This window comes from Daphnia pulicaria, chromosome 7 (assembly GCF_021234035.1).
Source record: "Daphnia pulicaria isolate SC F1-1A chromosome 7, SC_F0-13Bv2, whole genome shotgun sequence".
NCBI lineage: Eukaryota > Metazoa > Arthropoda > Branchiopoda > Diplostraca > Daphniidae > Daphnia > Daphnia pulicaria.
This window is the reverse complement of record NC_060919.1, coordinates 4,512,000-4,535,307: the sequence shown is the minus strand read 5'-3', so window position 1 is coordinate 4,535,307 and position 23,308 is coordinate 4,512,000. Positions and strand designations below refer to the sequence as shown.

General features: G+C 42.2%; 9 protein-coding genes and 1 long non-coding RNA gene across 22 annotated transcripts; 7 read left to right on the top strand and 3 right to left on the bottom strand.

Annotated features, from left to right (window-relative positions):
- Window positions 1-1,492: 1,492 nt before the first annotated feature.
- Window positions 1,493-2,371, bottom strand: LOC124350278. Of its 5 annotated transcripts, none has more exons than XR_006920641.1 (4): window positions 2,069-2,371; window positions 1,903-2,000; window positions 1,728-1,838; window positions 1,493-1,638 (listed from the first exon to the last, which is right to left on the bottom strand). It is a non-coding gene; the product is annotated as an uncharacterized LOC124350278 (long non-coding RNA). The 5 variants fall into 5 exon arrangements; XR_006920642.1 differs by having other exon boundaries at window positions 1,728-1,793; window positions 2,115-2,371; XR_006920643.1 differs by having other exon boundaries at window positions 1,728-2,006; window positions 2,064-2,371.
- Window positions 2,372-3,348: 977 nt separating this feature from the next.
- Window positions 3,349-4,357, top strand: LOC124350062. Of its 2 annotated transcripts, none has more exons than XM_046801073.1 (3): window positions 3,349-3,426; window positions 3,495-3,563; window positions 3,643-4,357. In XM_046801073.1, the coding sequence occupies exons 1-3, from the start codon at window positions 3,397-3,399 to the stop codon at window positions 3,958-3,960; spliced, it is 417 nt and encodes a 138-aa protein (XP_046657029.1). In that variant the 5' UTR covers window positions 3,349-3,396; the 3' UTR covers window positions 3,961-4,357. The 2 variants fall into 2 exon arrangements, with proteins under 2 accessions (XP_046657029.1, XP_046657028.1); XM_046801072.1 differs by having other exon boundaries at window positions 3,357-3,426; window positions 3,637-4,357.
- Window positions 4,358-6,947: 2,590 nt separating this feature from the next.
- Window positions 6,948-7,828, top strand: LOC124350129 (cuticle protein 10.9-like). Its single transcript, XM_046801151.1, has 3 exons — window positions 6,948-7,055; window positions 7,195-7,299; window positions 7,376-7,828. Exons 1-3 carry the CDS (start codon window positions 7,050-7,052, stop codon window positions 7,694-7,696), a joined length of 432 nt encoding a protein of 143 aa, XP_046657107.1. The 5' UTR covers window positions 6,948-7,049; the 3' UTR covers window positions 7,697-7,828.
- A 1,156-nt stretch (window positions 7,829-8,984) lies between these two features.
- On the top strand, window positions 8,985-9,717 carry LOC124348519 (adhesive plaque matrix protein-like). Its single transcript, XM_046798747.1, has 3 exons — window positions 8,985-8,990; window positions 9,090-9,191; window positions 9,259-9,717. The coding sequence occupies exons 1-3, from the start codon at window positions 8,985-8,987 to the stop codon at window positions 9,715-9,717; spliced, it is 567 nt and encodes a 188-aa protein (XP_046654703.1).
- A 1,083-nt stretch (window positions 9,718-10,800) lies between these two features.
- On the top strand, window positions 10,801-11,899 carry LOC124349963 (adhesive plaque matrix protein-like). 7 transcript variants are annotated; one of them, XM_046800925.1, is made up of 5 exons: window positions 10,801-10,906; window positions 11,033-11,134; window positions 11,210-11,437; window positions 11,477-11,506; window positions 11,552-11,899. In XM_046800925.1, exons 1-5 carry the CDS (start codon window positions 10,901-10,903, stop codon window positions 11,825-11,827), a joined length of 642 nt encoding a protein of 213 aa, XP_046656881.1. In that variant the 5' UTR covers window positions 10,801-10,900; the 3' UTR covers window positions 11,828-11,899. The 7 variants fall into 7 exon arrangements, with proteins under 7 accessions (XP_046656881.1, XP_046656882.1, XP_046656883.1 ...); XM_046800926.1 differs by having other exon boundaries at window positions 11,210-11,506; window positions 11,552-11,581; window positions 11,627-11,899; XM_046800927.1 differs by lacking the exon at window positions 11,477-11,506.
- A 1,975-nt stretch (window positions 11,900-13,874) lies between these two features.
- On the top strand, window positions 13,875-15,535 carry LOC124349799 (extensin-2-like). Its single transcript, XM_046800648.1, has 3 exons — window positions 13,875-14,023; window positions 14,102-14,701; window positions 14,798-15,535. The coding sequence occupies exons 1-3, from the start codon at window positions 14,018-14,020 to the stop codon at window positions 15,332-15,334; spliced, it is 1,143 nt and encodes a 380-aa protein (XP_046656604.1). The 5' UTR covers window positions 13,875-14,017; the 3' UTR covers window positions 15,335-15,535.
- Window positions 15,536-16,222: 687 nt separating this feature from the next.
- On the bottom strand, window positions 16,223-17,120 carry LOC124350124 (cuticle protein 8-like). The gene is made up of 3 exons (XM_046801143.1): window positions 17,000-17,120; window positions 16,841-16,921; window positions 16,223-16,760 (listed from the first exon to the last, which is right to left on the bottom strand). The coding sequence occupies exons 1-3, from the start codon at window positions 17,003-17,005 to the stop codon at window positions 16,410-16,412; spliced, it is 438 nt and encodes a 145-aa protein (XP_046657099.1). The 5' UTR covers window positions 17,006-17,120; the 3' UTR covers window positions 16,223-16,409.
- Window positions 17,121-18,074: 954 nt separating this feature from the next.
- On the bottom strand, window positions 18,075-19,055 carry LOC124350032 (cuticle protein 7-like). The gene is made up of 4 exons (XM_046801012.1): window positions 18,945-19,055; window positions 18,768-18,857; window positions 18,646-18,696; window positions 18,075-18,577 (listed from the first exon to the last, which is right to left on the bottom strand). The coding sequence occupies exons 1-4, from the start codon at window positions 18,948-18,950 to the stop codon at window positions 18,134-18,136; spliced, it is 591 nt and encodes a 196-aa protein (XP_046656968.1). The 5' UTR covers window positions 18,951-19,055; the 3' UTR covers window positions 18,075-18,133.
- Window positions 19,056-19,841: 786 nt separating this feature from the next.
- On the top strand, window positions 19,842-20,926 carry LOC124349972 (cuticle protein-like). The gene is made up of 4 exons (XM_046800935.1): window positions 19,842-19,942; window positions 20,038-20,127; window positions 20,199-20,249; window positions 20,318-20,926. The coding sequence occupies exons 1-4, from the start codon at window positions 19,937-19,939 to the stop codon at window positions 20,855-20,857; spliced, it is 687 nt and encodes a 228-aa protein (XP_046656891.1). The 5' UTR covers window positions 19,842-19,936; the 3' UTR covers window positions 20,858-20,926.
- A 1,431-nt stretch (window positions 20,927-22,357) lies between these two features.
- Window positions 22,358-23,220, top strand: LOC124350087 (cuticle protein 10.9-like). Of its 2 annotated transcripts, XM_046801100.1 has the most exons (4): window positions 22,358-22,469; window positions 22,536-22,640; window positions 22,698-22,709; window positions 22,781-23,220. In XM_046801100.1, exons 1-4 carry the CDS (start codon window positions 22,464-22,466, stop codon window positions 23,099-23,101), a joined length of 444 nt encoding a protein of 147 aa, XP_046657056.1. In that variant the 5' UTR covers window positions 22,358-22,463; the 3' UTR covers window positions 23,102-23,220. The 2 variants fall into 2 exon arrangements, with proteins under 2 accessions (XP_046657056.1, XP_046657055.1); XM_046801099.1 differs by having other exon boundaries at window positions 22,536-22,709.
- The last annotated feature ends 88 nt before the right edge of the window (window positions 23,221-23,308 follow it).

Here is a 23,308-nt window from a genome sequence, read left to right as displayed (position 1 = left end):
GTTACGGTTCTCGAGCAAGGTGTTGTGAAAACCTCTCATTTTCTCCAGGTTGGCGCTGTGTTCGCTTTCCAAATCTTTCAAATTCTTACTTGACGAGGCAATTTCTTCTTCGAGCTCTCTGTTCTTTATCTCGAGTTGGTCAACGAGTCTTACGTTTTCGCGTTGTAAAACGGCACGGGAAGAGATAAGCCCTCGCACCCGTCGGTGCATCGCTGAAAACTGTCTGCAAGTATTGTCATACATATCCTTGTAATCAATCGTGTGAGCAGGAGTCACAGCAGGTTCGGGGGATAATAGGTGTACGATTGGCTGCGTTAGATCTTCATTATCAACGGGACGAATCTGGGAGTCAGAGTGCTGAATCGGCGCAACTATCGGATCCGGATGTAGCGGAAAATCTTCGATAGTTGCCGATGAAGTTTGAGTGTCCACGTCGACGACTGCCGTTTCCTGCGCCTCTACTTGATCCGTTTGTACCTCTGCGTCAATAAATGTTGGGTAATCAGTACTATACTCCGCCGCTGACTTGTCATCTTCCACCGCCACGGGGACCAAAGTTGACGCTTCCGGGATGGTAACGGGAGGAAGAGTGTCCTCTTTCTGCTGGGGGAGAGAAGGCTTAGCAGATTGTTGAATGACATCCAGGAGCTTCTCGTTGTCGACTGGAGTTGAGATATGTTCATTCAATGTCCAAACTTGTGTCAGCGCATTTTGACGACCACAAGTAACTATCGGACAATTCGGTACATATCGATCTTCTTCAAAGTAAATCAAACTTAAGAGGACGCATGTCGACTTTTCCTTGACAATTACGCTCCTCTTCTTCGTACGAAACCAACTCTTCAACTTCTTCGAAAAACTCATTTTCAAGAACGAGACTACTTCGACGTATCAATGAACTTCAAGTGAAAATCAGGGGAATAGTTTGTTTGAGAAAGTGTAGAAAAACTTCTAAAATTCATAAGTTAAAGGGATTAGGACACTCCTATATATAGACTCCTACTCGGATCACTGCGTTTGCAACGAGCCAAGCGAGCACTATTTCAGATTTTTGTGAACTTTATCTCTATTTCAACTCTTTCAATTTAATTGTATCGCTCGAAAAAGAAAATTTCACGTAATATTCATCTTTAAAAAAGATATTATAAACTAAGCGTAATTAAATATCCAGGAATTTACATGAGGGAAAATCCACGTTACGATATCCTTGCAGACGTTATGGTATATTCGTCTGCACTCTGCAGCAACTGCACGTTCCATTTTACGAATCTCATTGAAGCTGGTACATGATATTTGAAATTATGGCCTTTTGTAAGTTTTAATTGTAAAGCAACTGTGAAAAAGTTAATAAAACATTGACCCCTTTTCATTTCCCATTGAAATAAAATCTGACTCGTCATATTACATTATACATAGGAAGTGTGAGCTAATCAAACAACCAGTTAAAAAAGACTATCTAAAAAATGAAAAATCATGTATGCAAACGAGCTGGTCTTCTAACATAAATCATTTATTTATTTTGATAAGGATTCAAGATCAAGAGATTAAAAAATTTCTTGTGCAATGTAAATGAATGAATGCAAAGGTGCAGGTCATCAGAAACTTAGAATAAACAGAAATGTTTCAAAATTTGATTACCTATAAATATAATATAAATACATGATTAGATGCACTTTTTTCTTGTCAAGAGTTGTTTAAATTCAGCTCAATAATAAGGTCATTGTTACCAGTGGCTTGTGAAGTCCAGTTTAAGGACCCAGAGAAAAGTGGCTCGTCAACAATAATAACAATAACTTGATTCATCAAAAATGTGAGTTTGTTAGTATGTACTCAAACCTCTATTTGATAAGAGGTGGGGGCAAAATAAGCATATGCACTAAAAATTTAACCTCTGGCCTTTACCATTTTCATAAAGCAGTGATTCTGGGATCCAAAAGCTGATGATCTGGTATGCCAACTCCGACTCTTGACTCCAACTATGTGACATTGAAACACAACATCTGCAACTCAAAACAAGAGATGCAATAAATTGCAGATTTTTAATTTTAATAAATCACTTCAACTATACCTATTTCTATTTGTTTCATAACATAACTGCTGAGGATGTTGCTTACCATAACAATTTCAGGAAACTCCTGGCAAACCCATGATCTCATGGTCATGGATTCTGTTTGTCATCAATTGGTATAGTTTGTGCTACACCAAAATTTTATTAGTAGAATTAGGGTAATTAAATTGATTTGCTAGAACTGAAGAACACAAGCACAATATTGCAATCATGATAACAATACTAAAACATGCTAAAACGAAACGAAAACCAAAAGTTGAAGCCGCGCGATTGTGTTTTCTATTTAGGCCTCGCCCAACCACACGGGAGCCATCTAGTAGTCGGCGAAAGAGACTTTTCAAAAAAAATATCGCCTTTGGAGTTTGGATTTGAACTTTGAGCGGAATTATTTTTATTTTTATTATTTTTATTTATTGTATTATTGATTTGAAAAGACAAAGTTTTTTTTTAGATGGTTAAGCGCCATGAGCACATTCATTTCCCCGATTGCGAATATCCTATTAAATTAAATTGGAAGTCGGGTGCGGTACAAAAGGAACGAGTTTTGAAAAGGCGAACTCGGCGAACTATTCGTTCGGTTCCGATGATGCAGAACGGAAAGAAATCTATCATAGACGGGACTTTACCCCGGGTGTGCAATAGTTCCCTTGAGAACCGTGAGGGCACGTGTACCGATAGCGATACTTAACGCCGGTGAATGGAAAGGATGTAAAGTGCAATTGAATAAAACATGACAGGACAGTGCATACCTCCATGTTCGGAATTATGGCAGAAAAAAAAGTCCCCCCCCCCCCAGACTCCATTGGATTTTTATTGTTGTGCAAACACCGGAGCGACATTGCACACTATAGTGTGATCGACGTGATGAGCATTCCCACAATGAAGAAAGAGCCATTACCCTTGAGAGGGAAACATCGCCTCGTTTAATTGACAAACAATGCAATACGCCAACAGCAGCAATACAAATCCAAGAGAAAGTGCATGTTATTTTCAGGTGCAATTTATATCTAGGCTACCCTGAGATTGAATTGAGTGCCAATAAATCATCAATGTTTAGTGCATACGTATTGGCTTTCCATTATTTTTCATTCGCACGTCCTTCGTCCGGACGTTGCAAAATCTTCCATTATATACGTTAAATGGCGTGTTATCCGCTATATCGCGCAAACGATGAGGATATGGCGCAATTTCACGACCCTCTGTAAAGGCCACTTTTTAAATAGACATGCATGTGGGGGGTTGGTCGCGTGACTGTTATTGAATGTCGTCTCAATCTCACCTATAAAAGACGAAAACCGAGTCTTTGTCAATTTCATTCCTCCTCGACGATGCGGTTCCAATCAGCGATCGTCATGAAGGTAGCTATAATGCTTGCGTATGCTATAAATGTTTTAATTCAAAGTATTTTTTGCTTTATTCATCACAGGCTATCATCATGTTGACTGCAGTACTGGTCATCGTCTCTGCCGGGTATTCTTCCGAGGAAGATTCCTACGTGAGTGGCCGGGTTATTCATGTTCGCACGGCATTTTTACCGACAGTCATATCATTTCCATAATTGTCTCTAGGTGAAGGTTGCCGCGGCTGAAAGATTTAAGTGGCAGACCGCAAGCGATTTCGGCAACACCAAACCGTTTGACCAGGCGAAACCGAATTCTCCTGAAAAGGGAAATAACAAAAGAGGTCCGCCCTATGCCAGCACTTTCTTCGCTGCCTACCGAAAGAAAGTGATAGGCCAGCACGAGAATAAGCGAGAAGAGCCTTCTGACTTTGATTACCTGAAAGACGTTCCCAAACAATCGGCGTACAACCCTATCAGTTATTCGACATATTTGCAACAGAATGCTAAACAGGCCGATTACGTCATCGGCACTTCGTACAACTCCTATTAAAAATTGCATCGTTCTTTTTTAAACAAACTCCCGTCGTCTAGACTAAACAAACCTGAAACAAACAACTGGGCAATTAGTCCGACACGACCGCAGTCGACTTGTTACGCAATACCAAAATCATCAGTCGTCCATGCAGAGCTGAATGGACGTTTTCCTAAACGACCACGGGGAGGATGTATAGCCTTAAATAAAGCGAAAATGTTTACGATGCCACTCATCACTTTCCATTTAATTCTCACGTATTTGTGTATCAAAAATGATCTTACTTGTTATCTATCTCTTTCCCTCGCAATTTCTTTTTTTTTTCATATGACGGGGGGCCTCTAATAATTATTTATTGATTGTATAATAGATGGCCAAAACATATAAAGGCATAAGAAAATCATTTTATTATTGACGTATAGACGTTTTCATTTTTATTGAACCAGTGTCATATAATATAGGACCGTAGAATAAAAGAGTGAATAGAACATAGAACAACGGCGACAGCAACCGGATTTTCCATTGGAAAGGTGTGGCCTAGGTTGCATCTAGACACTTTCCAAAGCTTCCAGCTAAGTAACCTACTGTTCCACATAAGAACATATTCCCTTTCAAAACGCGCGCGACTTGAAGACAGCGCGTTATTCACGCAAGTCAGCTTTTTTTTTTAACAACTGTAAAAGGCTTTGGTTTTTATTGAACGAAATAAACGAGGTAAAACTGGAATAACTGGCACCACGTATCGAGTTCTGAGCTTTTTTTTTCTTTATTGTTTGCTTTATTTTAACGAATGGAAAAATCATACTGAAATCTATTTTACTTATTTTTATATAGTTGCAGGTGCCAAAAATCTTTTGAGAAAGTTTCTCTTGAAATCTGAATGGCCAGTCATTCCAACTTTTATTAAAGACACATAATGTAGCTAGGCCCTTAGACTAATTGAATTTCTCAAAAGTAAAATTTTAGTTGTTAGTTCTAGACACCAACGGGAAACTCTTGATATCTTCCCTTTGGCTATAAGTATTGGGATAAAATCTGAAACGCAAAGATTTTTCTAAAAATCAACCACCGAATTAACCAGAAAACTTTCCTGGTTCAACTCTCACCCAGACAGAGTTCAAACTGGTTGAGGTTCAACTTTCAATGGACTCAGCAACTCCTTTAAAAAAATCATCTCCGAGATAATTTGAATTTCTACATAAATTGCGATTGGGCTGGGCACCGATAATGAAAGTGCGCTAGATGAAAAAATTTAGAACGGTTTACTAATTTGAATAGATACAAAAAGGCGAGTGGCAATAACCTAATAGAAAAAAAGGTCGCATAGCATAGATTTCTTGAGTTTGACGGGTTCTTTGGAGTGTCAGGAAAAACTGGACTGCCCTGGCTGAATATCAGTCAAATCGTTTGACGCGGCCACAATAAGTTGATGGTGGCTGGGCGTCACAGCGATAGCAATGTCCCACCTGTTTCATCCAGCGGTCTGAATCGTCGAACAAGTTTCCTATACGGGGCCAGCAGTCGAAATATAACTCGAAAAGATGAGGAAGCAGAGAGTGCCGGGATTAAATCAGATCAACTTTGAATCGTTTTCACCCGAACTGGAATCACATCTGCAGACTTGTCGTGGACTCGTGCCTAAACGCTCCCGTATACTACGCTTGGAAAGTTGAAAAATAAGAGAAATCAAAATTAGAAATGAACGAAAATGTCACTTCCGCGTATTTCAATAATACCAGCTTAAAAAAAATACACCCGGTCAAGATTTATAGAGAAATTGAGTTCACGGGGAAATCCAATCAAAATTATTCGTTCGAATACACACTCGAGAATCTCGCCTTTGGCCTCACGAAACAGGAATAGTATACCATCGCCGTTCAAATTCACTTTCAAATGTTTTCACGGTGCGATAAACCTTACAGCAATAATTGGCGCTTCTACATAACATTGAAAACGGAGAGGATCCATGAATTAAAAAAAAAATCGGAGTATGTATAGTTCTCAGACAGTCGGCTAGCCGATAACCGCAAATCGGGAGGGGGGCTCCACACGACGTGATTACGCCATCAGACTAGTCTGGTGCGCTGTTGTTACGGTACATATTTCTAAAAAAGGAAAGACGGATGATTTGGTATGCGCCAAACGAAAGAGAAAGGAACGCAACGACCGAAAGGCATCACAGCCATGTATAGCTGTTGCTACTGACTGCAGTCTCAGTGCTCTGCAAACATTTCAACCGAGGAAGAATCACGATGACGAAAGGTGGATAGATGTATTCTCCCCGCACATTCACGCATAAATAATATATTCCATACGTGAAATAGAAATACTCTTTTGTTGATGGACAGAGAGATTATGCAGCAGGCGGAATGCCTTTTACGGCCGATACGTGAAACTTGTACCGATTGGGCTTATCGGTGACCGGTTGCACTTTTCATGCTCGATGGATAATTTATCTTGTCATTCTTGATGTAGGATACGCCAGGGAAATTTTTTTTTTATTCAAATATGCAAAACAGCCACCGCTGGGTGTTGACACCATTGAAGAAATAAAAAAATTAATACATAATACAGCGGCCGGTATAGGGCCTATAGGCCTGTCAAGGAGTAGGCCACAAAAGAATCAAATTATTAAAAGGGAAATCATTTTTACCGGCATATAGTGAAAGGCTGCTGTTCTATAAAAAAAATTTTCCTTATAAAAATATTATAAACTTGATGGCTCGAGGAATCATTTTGATTTCGGCTGTCTAATGTTTTTGTATATTCTCTAGGTCACTCGAGCAGTGAGCCTTGGCCGTATTCGGACTTGAACTACATTTCAACCGAATTCAATATTACCTAGAGCCATTTCTCATAGCATCTAGTACTAGAATCTAATGTGACTTTGCCGTATTCGATTGGCAACTAGTTAGCCTTTGCTGTGTTGTATATTCACTTTCTCTCAGCACTCGAAAGGTTATGCAAAGCACTTCCCACATAGAGGTGAAGTGACGGGGCATTTGATAATAGCTTGTGAACGTCTCACCGTGTATATAAAGCCTTAGTCGGTCACGACTGAATCACCAGTTCATCTACAACTGTCTCGAGCAACTCACATCTCCAACATGAAGGTATAACAATCCGAAAGCGACTCTACAACAGCTGTTATTTCACGTTGGATTTCCAGCGCACATCTGAAAGCCCATCCATCTGAACTTTCGTTTTCATCTTTCATTTTTCTTTCTTTTTCTTTTTTGGCAAATGTTCCAGTTCATCATCTTCGCTGCTCTCTTCGCCGTCGCTGCTGCCAGCTCCTACAAGGCCGCTGAGTACGCTCCTAAATACGAGGCTCCCAAATACGAAGAAGTCACTTACGTGAGTTTCCTTTTGCTTCAATATTATAAAACAAAAAAGCTTTCGTCAAAATTAACATTTGAATTTGGTTTGACAGGCTCCCCAGCCCTACAGCTTCGGATATGACGTCCAGGATAAGGAATCTTACAACGACTTTGAGCACAACGAGAAATCCGACTACAACGTCGTCACCGGATCTTACCGCGTCGCTCTCCCCGATGGCCGCACCCAGATCGTCAACTACAAGGCCGATAAGGACGGATACACCGCCGATGTCAAGTTCGAAGGAGAGGCCAAATACCCCGAGGAGCCCGCATACAAGCCCGCTTACTCTGCCCCAGCCTACTCTGCCCCAGCTTACCCCGCTCCCGCTTACCCCGCACCAGCCTACAAGGCCCCCGCCTACCCCAAATACTAATTCCTCCAATCCTCCCTATTGCCTTATTTATTGAGCTAAATGAAATGAATGAAGATCGTGGTTCAAAGATATTTATCAACGGCAACGTCATGACCGTTTGATTTATTTAAAAAATACAATAAGTTGGCAAAATTTGGTGTCTGGAACTTTTCAATTAAAAAAACGAATTTGTTGGAAATTCAAAAAAAAAATCAGTGGCTACATATGCGGGTACTGTATGCGACGTTCAAAATTTCCAGAAAACCATAAAGACATCTTACTTTCGTTGGAGGTGCAAATATAAAGAATCTGGATCAAATTTATCATTAGCTAGAACTGGGGCACACCCGATCAAACAACCACAATGATAACCAAAAAAAAAATATGAATATGTGGCAACAAAAGTGATTATAATCTCGGAAACCCTGACCCAGTTTTTTAGGAAATTACACCTTTTTGCCGTTCTGACAAGCCCTTCGGCTCTGATGCATAGTAAATCATATTCGATCAATATTCGAGTTGTAATAATAACAGCTCATAAAGTAACCTTATGGCATTTTGCCGAGTCACTTGCACATATGAAGATCTACTATGTAGAGCCTAGGCGTTTGATAGCTCACTTCTTAGAGCACGCACATATATCAATTCTAAGTATAGGAATGTGTTGGAGAAAGTAGTTCAGCGTCTTGAGATTCCTTAAGAGTGAGACCATCATTCATAAAGGTAAAGCCAATTCTTTTCGTCTTGAGATCATCCAGAGTCTCATCATTCATCCGCTAATGAAACTGGTATTAACATTTCAAGATCAGAGGCTAATATAATAAATAGCTATTATGCCGAGTTATATAAAAAAATTGGCTATAAAGTGAAATGATTGCGGGCGAATTACGGGTTCCGACAATTTCTTTGGCCAACACGTTGGCCCGCGGAGATAAAATCGTGTAATATTTGTGCACGTTCTCTTCTGATGCCGCCAACGTATTACGTTCATTGCCTTGCCGCGCATGAACTACATAGAGTACAAAAGCTTCCAAATGTGGAACAATTCGTCTTATACCTAGAAATGGTTTTGCCGGGCTTGTATTTAGAGGTGCTATTCATAATTTCCGTCGCCCCCTTCTCCGCATTCACTTTCACTCGCAGGTAAAATCCTCATCAAGTACCTGCTCCACCCAATACGCCCACGTCTTTCACACATACATCTGCCTACTAGACAATGACGCGATAGTCTTGGGTATAAAACGCTCGACTGGCCAACTCCAAAGCATCAGTTCTTCCAGCTGCCTCAACCAACTCTCACATCTCCAACATGAAGGTAAATAATAAACGGCCAATCATTTCAAATTCAATCATCTGGAACAGCACCCATCAGCAGCAGTTGAATGATTATTCCATTTTCTCTTCCATTATGTAGTTCTTCATCCTCGCCGCCCTCGTCGCCGTCGCTGCCGCCAACTCTTACAAAGCTCCCGAATACGCTCCCAAATACGAAGCTAAATACGAGGAAGTTACTTATGTGAGTCTGAATGTGATCAAATCACTTCTAGGATCGATTAAACATTTCCAATTGGCATTTTTGACAGGCTCCCCAGCCGTACAGCTTCGAATACGACGTCCAGGATAAGGAATCCTACAACGATTTCCTCCACTCTGAGAAATCCGACTACAACGTCGTCACCGGATCTTACCGCGTTGCTCTCCCCGATGGCCGCACCCAAATCGTCACCTACAAGGCCGATAAGGACGGATACAACGCCGATGTGAAATACGAAGGAGAGGCCAAATACCCCGAGGAGCCCGCATACAAGCCCGCATACAAGCCCGCTGCTTCCTACCCTGCCCCGGCTTACCCCGCTCCCGCTTACCCCGCACCAGCCTACAAGGCTCCCGAGTACAAAGCCCCCGCTCCCGCCTACAAGGCCCCCACCTACTCCGCTCCCGCCTACAAGGCCCCCACTTACTCTGCCCCAGCCTACAAGGCCCCCACTCCGGCCTACAAACCCGCGGCCTACAAGCCCGTTCCTGCCTATCCTAAATATTAAAAATAATTCCTTTTTCCTTCAAATATTTTCCGAGTGAATGTCGTTGATAATGAAAATTTGAAAGTCAAAGATATATGATGGCGACTATAATCCATAGTCGTCTCATTTATTTATTAAATACAATTCGACCATTTAAAAAAACAAAAATCTTCCATGTTTGGTTTCAATCATTATTTCGTCCTCGCAAAACAAACTAAAACCGACAAAAACAAAACTTTTGATAAAAATAAAAAAAATAACGATAAAAAAATTTTATTCGTTGTGGGGAAAACCAATTACTGGCTCCAATAAGAGTTCAAGCAGATATACGTAGTTCATGACTCACGAGGGACATTTGAGAAAGACGTTCGATTAACTCGCAATCTCAACTAGAGTGAGCTTATTGCACACTCTTTTGATGTCAAAGTGTCTGCTGGTCAGTCAAATCATTTCTGTCAAGTCAAATCACAAATAAGACCCGTAGTACGAAGTCAAAGTGCACTAAACCCGACTAAACCTCTTTTTTTGCTGATGATGAGGAAAATGTTAAATTCGTGTTTGGTGTAAGATGTAACTTGACAATAATTCATGATGGAGCAAAATATTCATTCAAAATTTTCCATTACGAAACTCTTGCGTAAAATCAGCGAAATCATTCCTTTGTGGGAATGTGGCAGGTGCTATTATACATTGTGCACAAAAATCACGTTACTTTTACTCCAAAAGACAAGTCGTCCGGAATTTCACGGACACTTGCCAAGTAATCGCCAAAATTCTTCTCGCCGTTGATGATATGTTAGAGTTTTGAGGTTGGACCATATTCGCATAATCCACTCTATACTTATGCTCGCACTATTTCCTATTCGGGATAATACGACAACAGCGGGAGATTTGAGGCGTTCTACCTAATAATAATGCACCCGAAACCTTCGTTCGAGTCTCACGCATGTGTTGAGGGAGGCTTCGCATTGTCGAGTGATCTTGAACTAAATAAGAGTAGCCTAAGATAAATGTTGCTGGGCTCCGATTATGGCCATTGCTATCGCACATTGTTCTCCGTTACACTTTCGCTTCAGGCCGAAATATCCATCATAGATGAAGTAGACTCCCCCGAAAAAAATCGCAGCTATATAAACGTTTGACTGGCAAGTTGAACAATATCAGTTGCACAACTGTTTCCAGTCGATTCACAGCTCCCTCCACAATGAAGGTAAACAACATTCCTGTGCGCATAGAGTTTAGTGATGCTGCAATCTGCTCTTCTCAGCGCTCTCAACACGTTGTCACCCAACGAAAGTGCCATAATTCTTATATAACCAATCGTTTCATTTTCCAGTTCTTCATCTTCGCCGCTCTCTTCGCCGTCGCCGCCGCCGGGACTTATAAGACCAGCGATTACGTCCAGTCGAAATACGAGGCTCCCGCCAAACCTGATTACGTGAGTGTATATCTCCTGATCATGTTATTCCAGCTGTCCAACAAATAATAATTTGACGACTTGTTTTATACTTAGGAGAAACAACCTTACAGTTTTTCGTGGGATGTTAAGGACGAGGATACTTACAACGACTTCGTCCACACCGAGGAGAGCGACGGCAAAGTGATTAGCGGATCTTACCGCGTCGAACTCCCCGACGGCCGCACCCAGATCGTCACCTACCGAGCCGACGAGAACGGCAATGTCGCCGATGTCACCTACGAAGGAGAGGCCCAGTATCCCGATGAATCCGAATACAAAGCTGCCCCCGCCTACTCTGCTCCGGCTGCTCCGGCCTACAAGGCCCCCGCTTACTCTGCTCCGGCATACAAAGCTCCCGCCTACTCTGCTCCGGCTTACCCTGCTCCGGCTTACAAGGCTCCCGCTTACTCTGCTCCGGCATACAAAGCTCCCTCTTACTCTGCTCCGGCTTACCCTGCTCCGGCTTACAAGGCTCCCGCTTACTCTGCTCCGGCATACAAAGCTCCCTCATACTCTGCTCCGGCTTACTCTGCCCCGGCTTACACAGCTCCGGCTTACTCTGCTCCGGCCTACAAGGCGCCGGTTTATTCCGCTCCGGAATACATGGCTCCGATCTTCAGATCGGCCTACAAAACCCCCGCTGTTTACCCAGCTGCTTACCCCAAATATTGAAGCTTCCGCCATCATGTGTACTGATGACTATATATTTAATGAAGATCAAGATTATAATTTATTCGAAGGCGACATCACAAATTCCAAAAAAGTGAGTGGTCGTCTCCGTCTATATAGTTCTGTACAAATTCAAACTACCAAAAGAAATATCGTGTGTGTGTTTTCATGTCACTAGAAATGAAAATTTATTCGTCTGTCTGAATTCTGAAATAGAATAACTGGAAAAAAAAATTATAGTTTTAATTCATTTACTCATAACTCAAAAAATTAACTACATGGTGCGGAGATATTCCCGACGGCCAACTCACGTACGAATGACAATATTTTTGGTGGAATTGGAACACTTGTATTTCTGGAAAAAACGAAGCAAAATAATCTTATTGATAAAAAAGAAGGTAAATTCCTCGATAAAAAAGCTTTTTTGGGCGCTGATTTCAATCTGACAAACCCTGACCTAATTTCATGCAATTATTCCTTGTTTGCATATTCTAGAGCGACTGCCACTGCCAAGCCTTTCGGTTTTTGATATTGCGTCTCTAAAAATAATAATGAGATGAGAAAACCAAACCGCTGTTCTTTTATACATTATTAAAGCATATATGTCTTTGCCAAATTTTGCCAAGTCTTCCCACAAGGCGATCGTCTTTCCGAAACGTGTTAGCCTGCCCAATAAAACAAACGGTTTTGGTTTGTTTCAAAAAATGTTCACCGTTGTCCTTTTTTTTAATTGGACATTCTCACACAAGAATTGAACTCTCACTGGCCTTGGGCCTGGGGAGTATTCCTAGCCATCCACTTGTTACGTCTCGACCTCGAGTCCCTCGACTGTTTTACGACGACTTGGAAAAAAAAAGATTCTCAATAAAAAGTTTGGTTTGAACTAAATACCAGCGAATTGTAAATTTCGAGCAGAGCTCAATAAACTGTTGCGATCTTGGGCATCCCAGCACTTTCACTCTCGAAATCTCAGACTCAGACTCTAGCCAAATATAATTATGAAATCCACCGTTTTTATTGAGATCGGCATAATAAAACGATTAATATAGGCTGGGCCGCCATGCAGAACGTGTGCCCCAAAATTTAAAAAAAAAAGACATTTCCAAAAATACAGTATATACACGCAACAGCGCGCGGAGTTTAAACTTGATAAATATAGCGTGGTTTTGGATTTAAATAAGTATAACCGATTATTCTGACTATATCTGAATATTTAAATTTCAGTCGTATTTTGGTAACCGCAGATTTGTTATAGCTCGGCCTTATACAGTTTTGAGGCTGGAGATCTCTCATCTATTCAAGGTTGAGGAATCCAGCGGCACGCCCGCCAACTGCTGGCAATATCTAGCCCAAATGTTTTTGGAGGACCGCACCCAAATGGCCATCTACAAAACTGACAGCCGCCGTTACGACATTTGTTTGTCAGTTATTTTGAAGGACGAAAAAAAGCAAAAAGCAAAGATACCCTGAATACATATGGCCCGGCACAATGCGAACCACTTTGTTTTTATATCTTTGACTTCAATTTTCTTCCTTCCTTCATTGAATTCCAGTAAAAAGACCAGGAACATTACAAAATATTATCCCCCTTGCTATAATGCAAACAAAAATAATTGAATTCAAATTTTTTTGCTGTATTACATGATTATTCATGTTCATGTTTTTAATGGTGCAAGGTCCTGAAAGCTTTTGTTATTCGTATATTTCGTAATGCGGGATGTTGTTGTTGCTGTTATTGTTATTGTTGTTATTGGCCACGCTCGAGATTGCTGTGCTGTTCCTAGACAATAACAAGGTGAACTTCCATGTTTCGAAAGAGGAAAAGCAGAACTTACTGGACTCCCCACTGGGCAAATTCGATCTTCAAAAGAGTATTCAGGCTATCATCTCTTCTAGGTCATCAAGTGTACAGGTGCAAGCCTTCACAGACTGTGGGTTGTTCTTGAACCAGATAAATCGTCCCGGCCCCGGCGAATTGGAATCCTTCTGGATGGAATAGCTATGTACGGTCTTCCTTAACTGCGCATATTACACGATGATCCTTCCTCATTTCACTTTCTGTTTTCCAACCGGAATTCCTCCCCGTATACACCCGCGCAACTTCCTCCTCGAAATTGCTATAAAAGCCTTTGACTGCGTTGGGAAAAAGCATCAGTTCTAAAACTGTAACAACCAACTCACAACCACTCCAAGATGAAGGTAATAAGTCAAATAGAATAAGTATTATAACAGCAGAAAAATGTTTTTGAACTCGTATTTTTATTATACCTCTTTCAGTTCATCATTATCGTAGTCCTTTTCGCCGTCACGGCCGCTTATGACTCTCCTAAATACGAGTCCATGAAGTACGCAGCTCCAGCAGCCCCTAAGTATGAAGCTCCTGTACCCAAATACGAAGCTCCAGCTCCTAAATACGAAGCTCCAGCTCCTAAATACGAAGCACCAGCTCCTAAATATGAAGCCCCAGCTGTGAAATACGAAGCCCCGGCTGTTAAATACGTAGCCCCAGCACCTAAATACGAAGCCCCAGCTCCTAAATACGAAGCCCCAGCTCCTAAATACGAAGCCCCAGCTCCTAAATACGTAGCCCCAGCACCTAAGTACGAAGCCCCAGCTCCTAAATACGAAGCCCCAGCTCCTAAATACGAAGCCCCAGCTCCTAAATACGAAGCCCCAGCTCCTAAATACGAAGCCCCGGCTCCTAAATATGAAGTCCCAGCTGTTAAATACGTAGCCCCAGCACCTAAGTACGAAGCTCCGGTTCCTAAGTATGAAGCTCCCAAGTACGAAGCTCCTGCCCCTGCTGTGTACGTGGCTCCAGCTCCCGTGTACGTGACTCCAAAGTACGTGAAGCCGAAATACGAAGAAGTCAAATACGTAAGTCTTTAAAGCTCAAACTTTTGGCAGTAGTGGCAATTGATGGCTATATGATCAACTGTAAAACTCACAAACATTTTTTTGAATTAATTACAGGACCCACGCCCCTACAGATTTGGTTATGACATCAAGGACGAAGAATCTTACGCCGATTTCTCCTTCTCCGAGAAAAGCGACGGTCACGTAGTCAGCGGCTCCTACCGCGTCGTTCTCCCCGACGGACGCACTCAGATCGTCAACTACAGAGCCGACAAGAACGGAAACGTCGCCACCGTCACCTACGAAGGTGAGGCCAAATACCCGGAATTCGTCGAGCCCGAGTACAAACCCAAACCCTACGTCGCTCCGGTTTACACTGCCCCAGCCTACAAAGCTCCCGCTTACGTTGCGCCAGCACCCGCGTACAAGGCTCCAGTTGTCTACGCTGCTCCGGCTTATGTTGCTCCCGCTCCCGTCGCTTACGTTGCCCCGACTACCCAAGCATATGCGGCTCCAGCTTATGAAGCTCCGACCACCACTGCCGCATACGTTCCAGCTCCGACCACCGCCGCTTACGCTGCTCCGGCTTACGTGGCTCCTACTACCTCTGCTCCCGCATATAAAGCTCCCGCTTACTCCGCCCCGGAATATTAGAATTGGAACACTTACTCCAACAGGTCTTTAATTATGTATGGTGTTCATCCTTGATTGCCTCCTATACCTTAATGTATTGGCTATTTTGATAATTTAAGACCACCAAACCAAAATGTTAAACTCTGATACGGCAACTTTTTGGTTGTCCGTCTGAGTTATAATTAATTATGTGCAAATACAAATTTTGAAGAAAAACAAACAGTTCATATTCGGATTGTTCATCGCCCAATTTGAATTAATATGATGTGCAAAAAACATCTTTTGCTACCTTTCAGTGGCTCTGAAAGAGAATGAAAAAAACAAACAATGATGAGTCACGATGCATAGCAAAAAATACGGGGAAGGCCTTTATCTCTCGTGATGTAACTATAGCACTTATGATGCAAGGAATAATGAAGTCAATAAAGAATAACGTTTTTTGACAATATTTGTTTTACATAAAAGCCCTGCACTCAGTCCCGCATGCGTAGTTTGTTGAGAAAATTGCCAATTGCTCATTCAGTTTGAAGACGTATTGTCTAAACAACTTGTTAATAAAGCTGAACGTATGTAAAAAGACGCTAAGCCTTCGGGCGGTACAGTCGGTAAAATTATTTGATCTGACACTGTATAGTGTATAATTACTGATTTCGATTTTGTTACGTCACGTCACTTGTGCAATTTTCGAGCTGTGCATTATTATTGTGGGCGTCCATAAAACGAAGTTACGCGTTTTAGGGAGGAAAAAATAGCTATTTTTGTGACGATTGAAATCTAAAAAATTCGAGGTGAGGACATACAAAAGAAAAATAAAAATTGACGAGGAAACCTATTTCAACTATGGGTAGTGGTTTGAAAAAATGATGCCGTTGTTTTAGAGGGAGGAGGGGTTTAGTAAATCACGAAAAATGTAATGGCGTCGTTTATGAACAGCACCTTTTAGACACGTGTACTCTGTAGGAATAATAATTTACATTTGCGAATTGCGTCATCAAAACAATCGACCATAATTGTAAGTGTGGCCGTCAACGCCTTGTGACAGTCAATAAATAATCAGGAGATTAAAAAAAAAAAATGATAGGAAATTTGGGGTTATTTACAGTTTGGGATAGGCGGGATAAGTGCTGGGCGTTTTGTATTGGGGGAAGCTAAGGCCGGCATAAGCTGGAGCGTTGTAGACTGGAGAAGTGTAAGCCGGCGTGTAGGGACTAGCTTTGGCGTAGGCGGGGGCCTTGTACTCGGGATACTGGGCCTCTCCTTCGTACTTGACATCGGCGACGTTGCCGTTCTCGTCGGCCTTGTACGACACGAACTGGGTGCGGCCGTCAGGGAGCTCGACGCGGTAAGATCCGCTGGTCACTCGGCCATCAGCTTGCTCGGCGTGATCGAAATCTGTGTACGTTTCCTTATCTTTGACGTCGTAACCGAAGCTGTACGGCTGCGGACCCTGAAAACAAAATGTCCATAAAATCCGAAATTGAATTTTATTTGTTATTTGGTATATCATCAATGATGAAAATCATTCACGTGAGTGACTTCTTCGTATTTGGCGGCCGTCTTGTAGGAATTGGCGGCAGCAATGGCGAAGAGGGCGGTCAGGATGAAAAACTGGAATAATTAATACGGTCGAATAATTTTTAATTTCATTTTTTGTTGTCGCCATCAGAAGTAAATGGCGATTTTTACCTTCATGATGCTGGTACAGGTTGTGTGTATTTTTAAGTCAGGTATCGGACTGATGCCTTAAGCCAAGAGGTGAACCTTTTTTATAGCAACGTGACTTGAATGTCGAAACGAAAAATGGTGGGAGGCGCTGCTGTTACTCCGCGGTTATACCGTGAGAGAAAGTGAAGGGGGTGAATAAACGAAAGGTGGAATGCTCCACATTTGTTCGTGTATTTGCCCTGCATGTAGTTCAAGTACACAAGGGCGGAGGCTGCTGATGATCTGATCCGGGAGAACGGCAGTGACTCTTCTGAATTGGGATCCGTATCGATTATATGTCCAGCATCCTTGTAAGGAGGATACTAACTCGTCATTCAGATCCATCGAATCATTTTCTAGACCACAAAAATGGCATTACTCACATTTCTAGATAGTCCGCCTACAGCACTCAGCAGTCGGGGTGGTGCCTCAGTCGGTCAATTCCGGTTTTTCTTTAAAAAGTCAGCCGCGACTTCAATATAATGAAAGTGAAGCAATTTCTGTTTAATTTTCTTCTGTAGAATTTCAAACGTGAGTCAAGGGAGAGGCAGAGTTTGAGAAACTTCGAATTTCCCAAAGTTGCAGCAGACACAGCCCAAAATGCTCTAGAACTTGCAACAGCAGAAATGTAGACGTTATTAAATCAGCGACAGGAAAGTTAGCCAAGTTTGACTTGTTCCACAAAAAAATGAATAAAAGATAAGAGACTAGATTAAATTCGTATGTACAATCAACCTTGAGATCAGTTAGACCTCATTTTGAGCTTGCCAAAACGCCCATCGGCAAATTTTGAAAGGTTCGTTCTCCGACAACAAAAAAATGTCAATAGAAAATTGGTTTGTTCACTTCGCGTGCCGTTAACTGGGACTGTCAATTAATCAATTCAACAAGGACACTTGATCGCCGATCTGCAAGCCCAGAATTTCGACTAGATGTTAGATTATAAAACGGGAGAACAAAGACACAAAAGAGATTTTTTGTTTGATTGCAAAGATTATTTAAACTGAGGTTGAAATAAAGAAAGACGGTAGTTTCGTTGCCGACATAATTTTTTGTAATGATGTTTTTATTAAATAATCAATTTAGAATATATAGTCCATAAGTCATTATGGAAATTTAATATTTAGGGTAGGCTGCTGGGGCTTTGTATGAGGGGGCAGCGACGTAAGAAGTTTTCGGCTTATAGGCCGGGGCGGTGTAAGCGGGAGCAGAGTAAGCGGGGGCCTTGTAGACTGGGGCAGAGTAGACGGGGGCAACGTAGGCGGGGGCTTTGTATTCAGGGGCCTTGTAGGCTGGGGCAGAGTAAGCCGGAGCGGGGTAGGAAGCTGCCTTGTATTGCTTCTCGACGTACTCGGGGTATTTGGCCTCTCCTTCGTATTTCACATCGGCGTTGTATCCGTCCTTATCGGCCCTGTAGGTGACGATTTGGGTGCGGCCATCGGGGAGAGCAACGCGATAAGATCCGGTGACAACGTTGTAGTCGGATTTCTCAGAGTGGAGGAAATCATTGTAAGATTCCTTATCCTGGACGTCGTATTCGAAGCTGTACGGCTGTGGGGCCTATGAAAAATCCAATTGGAAATGTTTAATCGATTCTAGAAGTGATTGATCATGACATTGAGACTCACATAGGTAACTTCCTCGTATTTGGCTTCGTATTTGGGTGCGTACGCCGGGGTCTAAACATTTAATCGAATCAAAACTTTAGTCGAAATTTCTTTCAAGTTATGGCAATTTAATTAAGACTCACGTAAGTGGCTTTCTCGTATTTGGGAGCCTGGTACTTGGGGGCGTAGTCAGCGGCGGCAGCGACGGCGACGAGGGCAGCGATGATGAAGAACTGAAATTTTGAAGGAAAAAAGAAATTATAATTCCAAATATTCTGTTGTTCGAAATTAAGAATTATCAAATCTTTTAAGTCAGTTACCTTCATGTTGGAGTGGTAGTGGATTGCTAGAAACAGTTGGAAGACTAATGCTTTCCAACGAGATCTGCCAATGATTTTATACCCAATTTGACAGGGATGACAACACGCGAGGAGGCGGGGGCTTCACGATTTTTACGACGTTTAGTGAAAGTAATTTATTCAGGTAATATCAGACAACTCTAGCGAAATGTACAGGAGGACAACTAACAACTTGATTAATGAGGTTAATCAAAAGATTATGGCTCTACGCTTTTTGGATCGATATAACATCCACCCATTTCAGACATTAGATATGCATGAAATTCCACATTCGTGTTGGTCTCGATAGGACTCGATAGCCTGAGATACGATGGCATTTCAGTACCGGTATCAAATGGTACATGCGTATACACTGTAAATGTGCCAAATCATTGCACTTATTAAACCCTATGGCTCATACAAGAAGTATAAACTGGTCCTGGCCAGCGAGGGGAAAGGTAGTCGAAGCAAAAAGTGCTGCTCGCCTTATACGGTCGAACTAAATATCATAGTTTGAAACTACTTTCATTGTGTGTACTAGAATTTTCCCCGACAGTTGATTTGTACCCAGGCAAAGGCGCGTCAGGAATTATCTAAAAGAGAAGGGTCAACCCGAGAGACAAGATAACCAGTCCCAATTGCTGGCAACTGTAGCACGTGAAGTTATTTAGAGAAATAAGGACTTTGACCTTTCCCCCCCCCCTTTGGTGCATAGGATTTTTTGCTACCTCCATTTGATCCCAAGTTATAGGTGCAATAGACAGCCACTAGATTTGCTGAACTGCTTACATTCACCGAGATACAACAACGATGGTCAATCGCTTTCGCTTGATATTATAATCTATAGCACCCTGAAAAAAAGAGGCGCCTCCCACACGTTGGCATCGCATAGCACCGGCGATATAAAACAGTCGGCGAATCGGCACTAAAGTATCAGTCCATAACTGTTCCAGCTAAATCACAACAACTCCAACATGAAGGTAACCATCTCAGTGATAATTTTGCTAACTTGAACGGGCCACATCATCGTCTAATCTCAATATTATTAACTTTATTTCCGTTTATTTCATTCCAGTTCTTCATCATCGCTGCCCTCGTCGCCGTCGCTGCCGCCGCTGACTACGCCCCCAAGTACCAGGCTCCTAAATACGAGAAAGCCACTTACGTGAGTCTTAATTGAATCGCCATAACTTGAAAGAAATTTAAACTAAAATTTTGATTCGATTAAATGTTTAGACCCCGGCGTACGCACCCAAATACGAAGCCAAATACGAGGAAGTTACCTATGTGAGTCTCAATGTCATGATCAATCACTTCTAGAATCGACTAAACATTTCCAATTGGATTTTTCACAGGCCCCCCAGCCTTACAGCTTCGAATACGACGTCCAGGATAAGGAATCTTACAATGATTTCCTCCACTCTGAGAAATCCGACTACAACGTCGTCACCGGATCTTACCGCGTTGCTCTCCCCGATGGCCGCACCCAAATCGTCACCTACAAGGCCGATAAGGACGGATACAACGCCGATGTGAAATACGAAGGAGAGGCCAAATACCCCGAGTACGTCGAGAAGCAATACAAGGCAGCTTCCTACCCCGCTCCGGCTTACTCTGCCCCTGCCTACAAGGCCCCTGAATACAAAGCCCCCGCTTACACTGCCCCAGCCTACAAAGCCCCAGCCTACACCGCTCCAGCCTACAAGGCCCCAGCATACAAGGCTCCTGAATACAAAGCCCCAGCCTACGTTGCTCCCGTCTACTCTGCCCCAGCCTACAAGGCCCCCGAGTACAAAGCCCCCGCTCCCGCCTATTTGGCCCCCCTCTACAGAGCCCCAGCTTACCCCGCCGCTTCATCATATAGAGCCCCCGCTGTTGCCTACCCCAAATACTAAATTATTTGAAATGTTATTTGCCAATAAGCCATAATTATAATTATAAAGAAAGAATATGATTCGTATTGATGCAACGTCACGAGTATTGAATTCATCAAGTACCTAGTACACAAAAAAAAATATTAAACATATGCTACAGCTTTTCTGAAATGTGGTTAAAAGTGTGTGAAACTCTTTTCGCCGCAGTTATTTATTTCACCCACATTTGCGTACGCCAGCGTACGCCCAATTTTGAGCCGCAAATCGCCAAATCTCGCTAAAGGTATGCAAGTCTAGACCGAACCCATTTGTTCCGCTAACTTTCAAATGTCGTATTAGATTACTGGATCGCAAAATCTCTGCCCTGACCGAATAGCGATCGTAAAAGAAAAAAAAATAGATTTAAAAATCGGTCAATGCCGATATTTACTTCGATGCAATCGACCTTACGCACAACGTTTCAGCTGTCCCTTTTCAACAAACACTTCACTGCCACAATGTTCTACATTTCGTCATTATAAGCGCAGCTATAAGACACACTAGATAAAAAAAACGACATTACTTCAAAGTGGCAGATATAAAGGAAAATGTAAACCCCTAAGTGTGCACAGAAAAAAATACTGGAGGTGCATACTAACGGCACTTATCCGAGGAAAAAAAACTAACCGACATTATTTTCCAGTGCGTGTAATTTCTACCGGCATTTCTAAAAAAAAAAAAAAAAAAAAACAAAAACGCCCCATATCTGTTGGCATTCAAAGAATTACGAAATCGCCTTCAAGGTCATTCTAAAAGAAACGTGATAGAATTTTGATTTTCACGTGCCGCACCCGGGGGCAGAAATACGAGAAAAAATACACCGTAGTCTAATATACTAGAGTTGTCTCGAGTTGTCTCGAGTTGTCTCGAGTTGTCTGACACGACAATTCTACTGTATCCTTACTAACTGGGTACTGGCTATTTCACTAACACGATTACAACGGTAGAAATAATTGGGTATCCTATATTATCTTGTTGATCTAGCGTATAACAACCCAGTTTGCTTGGACGACGGTATACGAGTTTTCGAACATGTCTGCTTTCGGTTTTTGATATAGTAGTCAAACATTAACAAGCATTACTAAATTCCTTCACATGGTCGGCTATATTAACGATCGCCTGCCCATCGCCAATTAAAGGGAACACTTTTTCCGGGTTTTAGCAACAAGCGCTCAACGAGAAAATAAGGCGAAAAAGATTTGTAAGCACGACCATATGCTGGCATGAAAAAGATGTGTAGATGAATATAATTTGCTGGTGACCGCGGAGCGTCCGGAGGCATTCCGTAGTTTAATGTTGCCGCACTTTTGCTTCTCAAAAATCATTTGGGAGAAGCTCCGCCCTTGTGGACTTGAACTAAATAAAAAGGTGAATTTTCAAAAGTATTCCTTTCTATAGGTAACCCTGTTCTTTACTTACCTCATGATTGGCCTTCTTCTCCATTCACTTTCACTCGGATTGCCAACATAATTGAGTTGAACACCTCCTACACTATGCACTGCTGTCACGTCTCCTATAAAATGGACCGACTTGTCTACGAAAGGTATCAGTTCTGCAACTGTCTCAAAAAACACACCTCCGCTCCAACATGAAGGTAAAAAAGAAATTCCAACAACTCAGTTTCATCATAACCAAAATTATTGTTTATAAAATATTACAGTTCATCATCCTCGCCGCCCTCGTCGCCGTCGCTGCTGCTGCTGACTACGCTCCCAAGTACGAAGCCCCCAAGTACGAGGCTCCTAAATACGAAGCCAAATATGAGGCTCCTAAATACGAAGCCCCCAAGTACGAAGCTCCCAAATACGAAGCTAAATACGAGGAAGTCACCTATGTAAGTCTCATTCAGAAAAATGGAAATTGAAACCTGAATTTCATCTATTGAATTATCATATTTTGCAACAGGCCCCTCAGCCATACAGCTTCGGGTACGACGTCCAGGATAAGGAATCTTACAACGACTTTGAGCACAACGAGAAATCCGACTACAACGTCGTCACCGGATCTTACCGCGTCGCTCTCCCCGATGGCCGCACCCAGATCGTCAACTACAAGGCCGATAAGGACGGATACACCGCTGATGTCAAGTTCGAAGGAGAGGCCAAATACCCCGAGGAGCCCGCATACAAGCCCGCTTACTCTGCCCCAGCCTACTCTGCCCCGGCTTACCCCGCTCCCGCTTACCCCGCTCCAGCCTACAAGGCCCCCGCCTACCCCAAATACTAAGATCCCAAATCCTCTATCCAAATTTCTTTTAGCTTAATTTATTGACTTTTGAAACGATGATTTGAATGTTGGTGAAATTCAAGATGTGTTAAAACGGCAATACCATCATGGCCGTGCTATATGCATTTTAATTCTGAAAGAATGTAAATACAAACATTAGTACAGAAAAAAAAACAGTTCAGTTTTTCGAAACGTTTCTCTTTTTTT

What these genes read in the sequence shown, in the direction of transcription:
- LOC124350062 (XM_046801072.1), top strand. Translation starts at nt 3,397, where the DNA reads ATGCGGTTCCAATCAGCGATCGTCATGAAG. An exon ending in AATCAGCGATCGTCATGAAG is followed by an intron (nt 3,427 to 3,494) that starts GTAGCTATAATG and finishes TATTCATCACAG; the next exon opens with GCTATCATCATGTTGACTGC. An exon ending in CTTCCGAGGAAGATTCCTAC is followed by an intron (nt 3,564 to 3,636) that starts GTGAGTGGCCGG and finishes AATTGTCTCTAG; the next exon opens with GTGAAGGTTGCCGCGGCTGA.
- LOC124350129 (XM_046801151.1), top strand. An exon ending in AATACGAAGAAGTCACTTAC is followed by an intron (nt 7,300 to 7,375) that starts GTGAGTTTCCTT and finishes TTGGTTTGACAG; the next exon opens with GCTCCCCAGCCCTACAGCTT.
- LOC124348519 (XM_046798747.1), top strand. An exon ending in AATACGAGGAAGTTACTTAT is followed by an intron (nt 9,192 to 9,258) that starts GTGAGTCTGAAT and finishes CATTTTTGACAG; the next exon opens with GCTCCCCAGCCGTACAGCTT.
- LOC124349963 (XM_046800921.1), top strand. An exon ending in CTCCCGCCAAACCTGATTAC is followed by an intron (nt 11,135 to 11,209) that starts GTGAGTGTATAT and finishes TTTTATACTTAG; the next exon opens with GAGAAACAACCTTACAGTTT.
- LOC124349799 (XM_046800648.1), top strand. An exon ending in AATACGAAGAAGTCAAATAC is followed by an intron (nt 14,702 to 14,797) that starts GTAAGTCTTTAA and finishes AATTAATTACAG; the next exon opens with GACCCACGCCCCTACAGATT.
- LOC124350124 (XM_046801143.1), bottom strand. An exon ending in AATACGAAGAAGTCACTCAC is followed by an intron (nt 16,761 to 16,840) that starts GTGAATGATTTT and finishes TTTTGTTTTCAG; the next exon opens with GGTCCGCAGCCGTACAGCTT.
- LOC124350032 (XM_046801012.1), bottom strand. An exon ending in AATACGAGAAAGCCACTTAC is followed by an intron (nt 18,697 to 18,767) that starts GTGAGTCTTAAT and finishes TTAAATGTTTAG; the next exon opens with ACCCCGGCGTACGCACCCAA. An exon ending in AATACGAGGAAGTTACCTAT is followed by an intron (nt 18,578 to 18,645) that starts GTGAGTCTCAAT and finishes GATTTTTCATAG; the next exon opens with GCCCCACAGCCGTACAGCTT.
- LOC124349972 (XM_046800935.1), top strand. An exon ending in AATACGAGAAAGCCACTTAC is followed by an intron (nt 20,128 to 20,198) that starts GTGAGTCTTAAT and finishes TTAAATGTTTAG; the next exon opens with ACCCCGGCGTACGCACCCAA. An exon ending in AATACGAGGAAGTTACCTAT is followed by an intron (nt 20,250 to 20,317) that starts GTGAGTCTCAAT and finishes GATTTTTCACAG; the next exon opens with GCCCCCCAGCCTTACAGCTT.
- LOC124350087 (XM_046801099.1), top strand. An exon ending in AATACGAGGAAGTCACCTAT is followed by an intron (nt 22,710 to 22,780) that starts GTAAGTCTCATT and finishes ATTTTGCAACAG; the next exon opens with GCCCCTCAGCCATACAGCTT.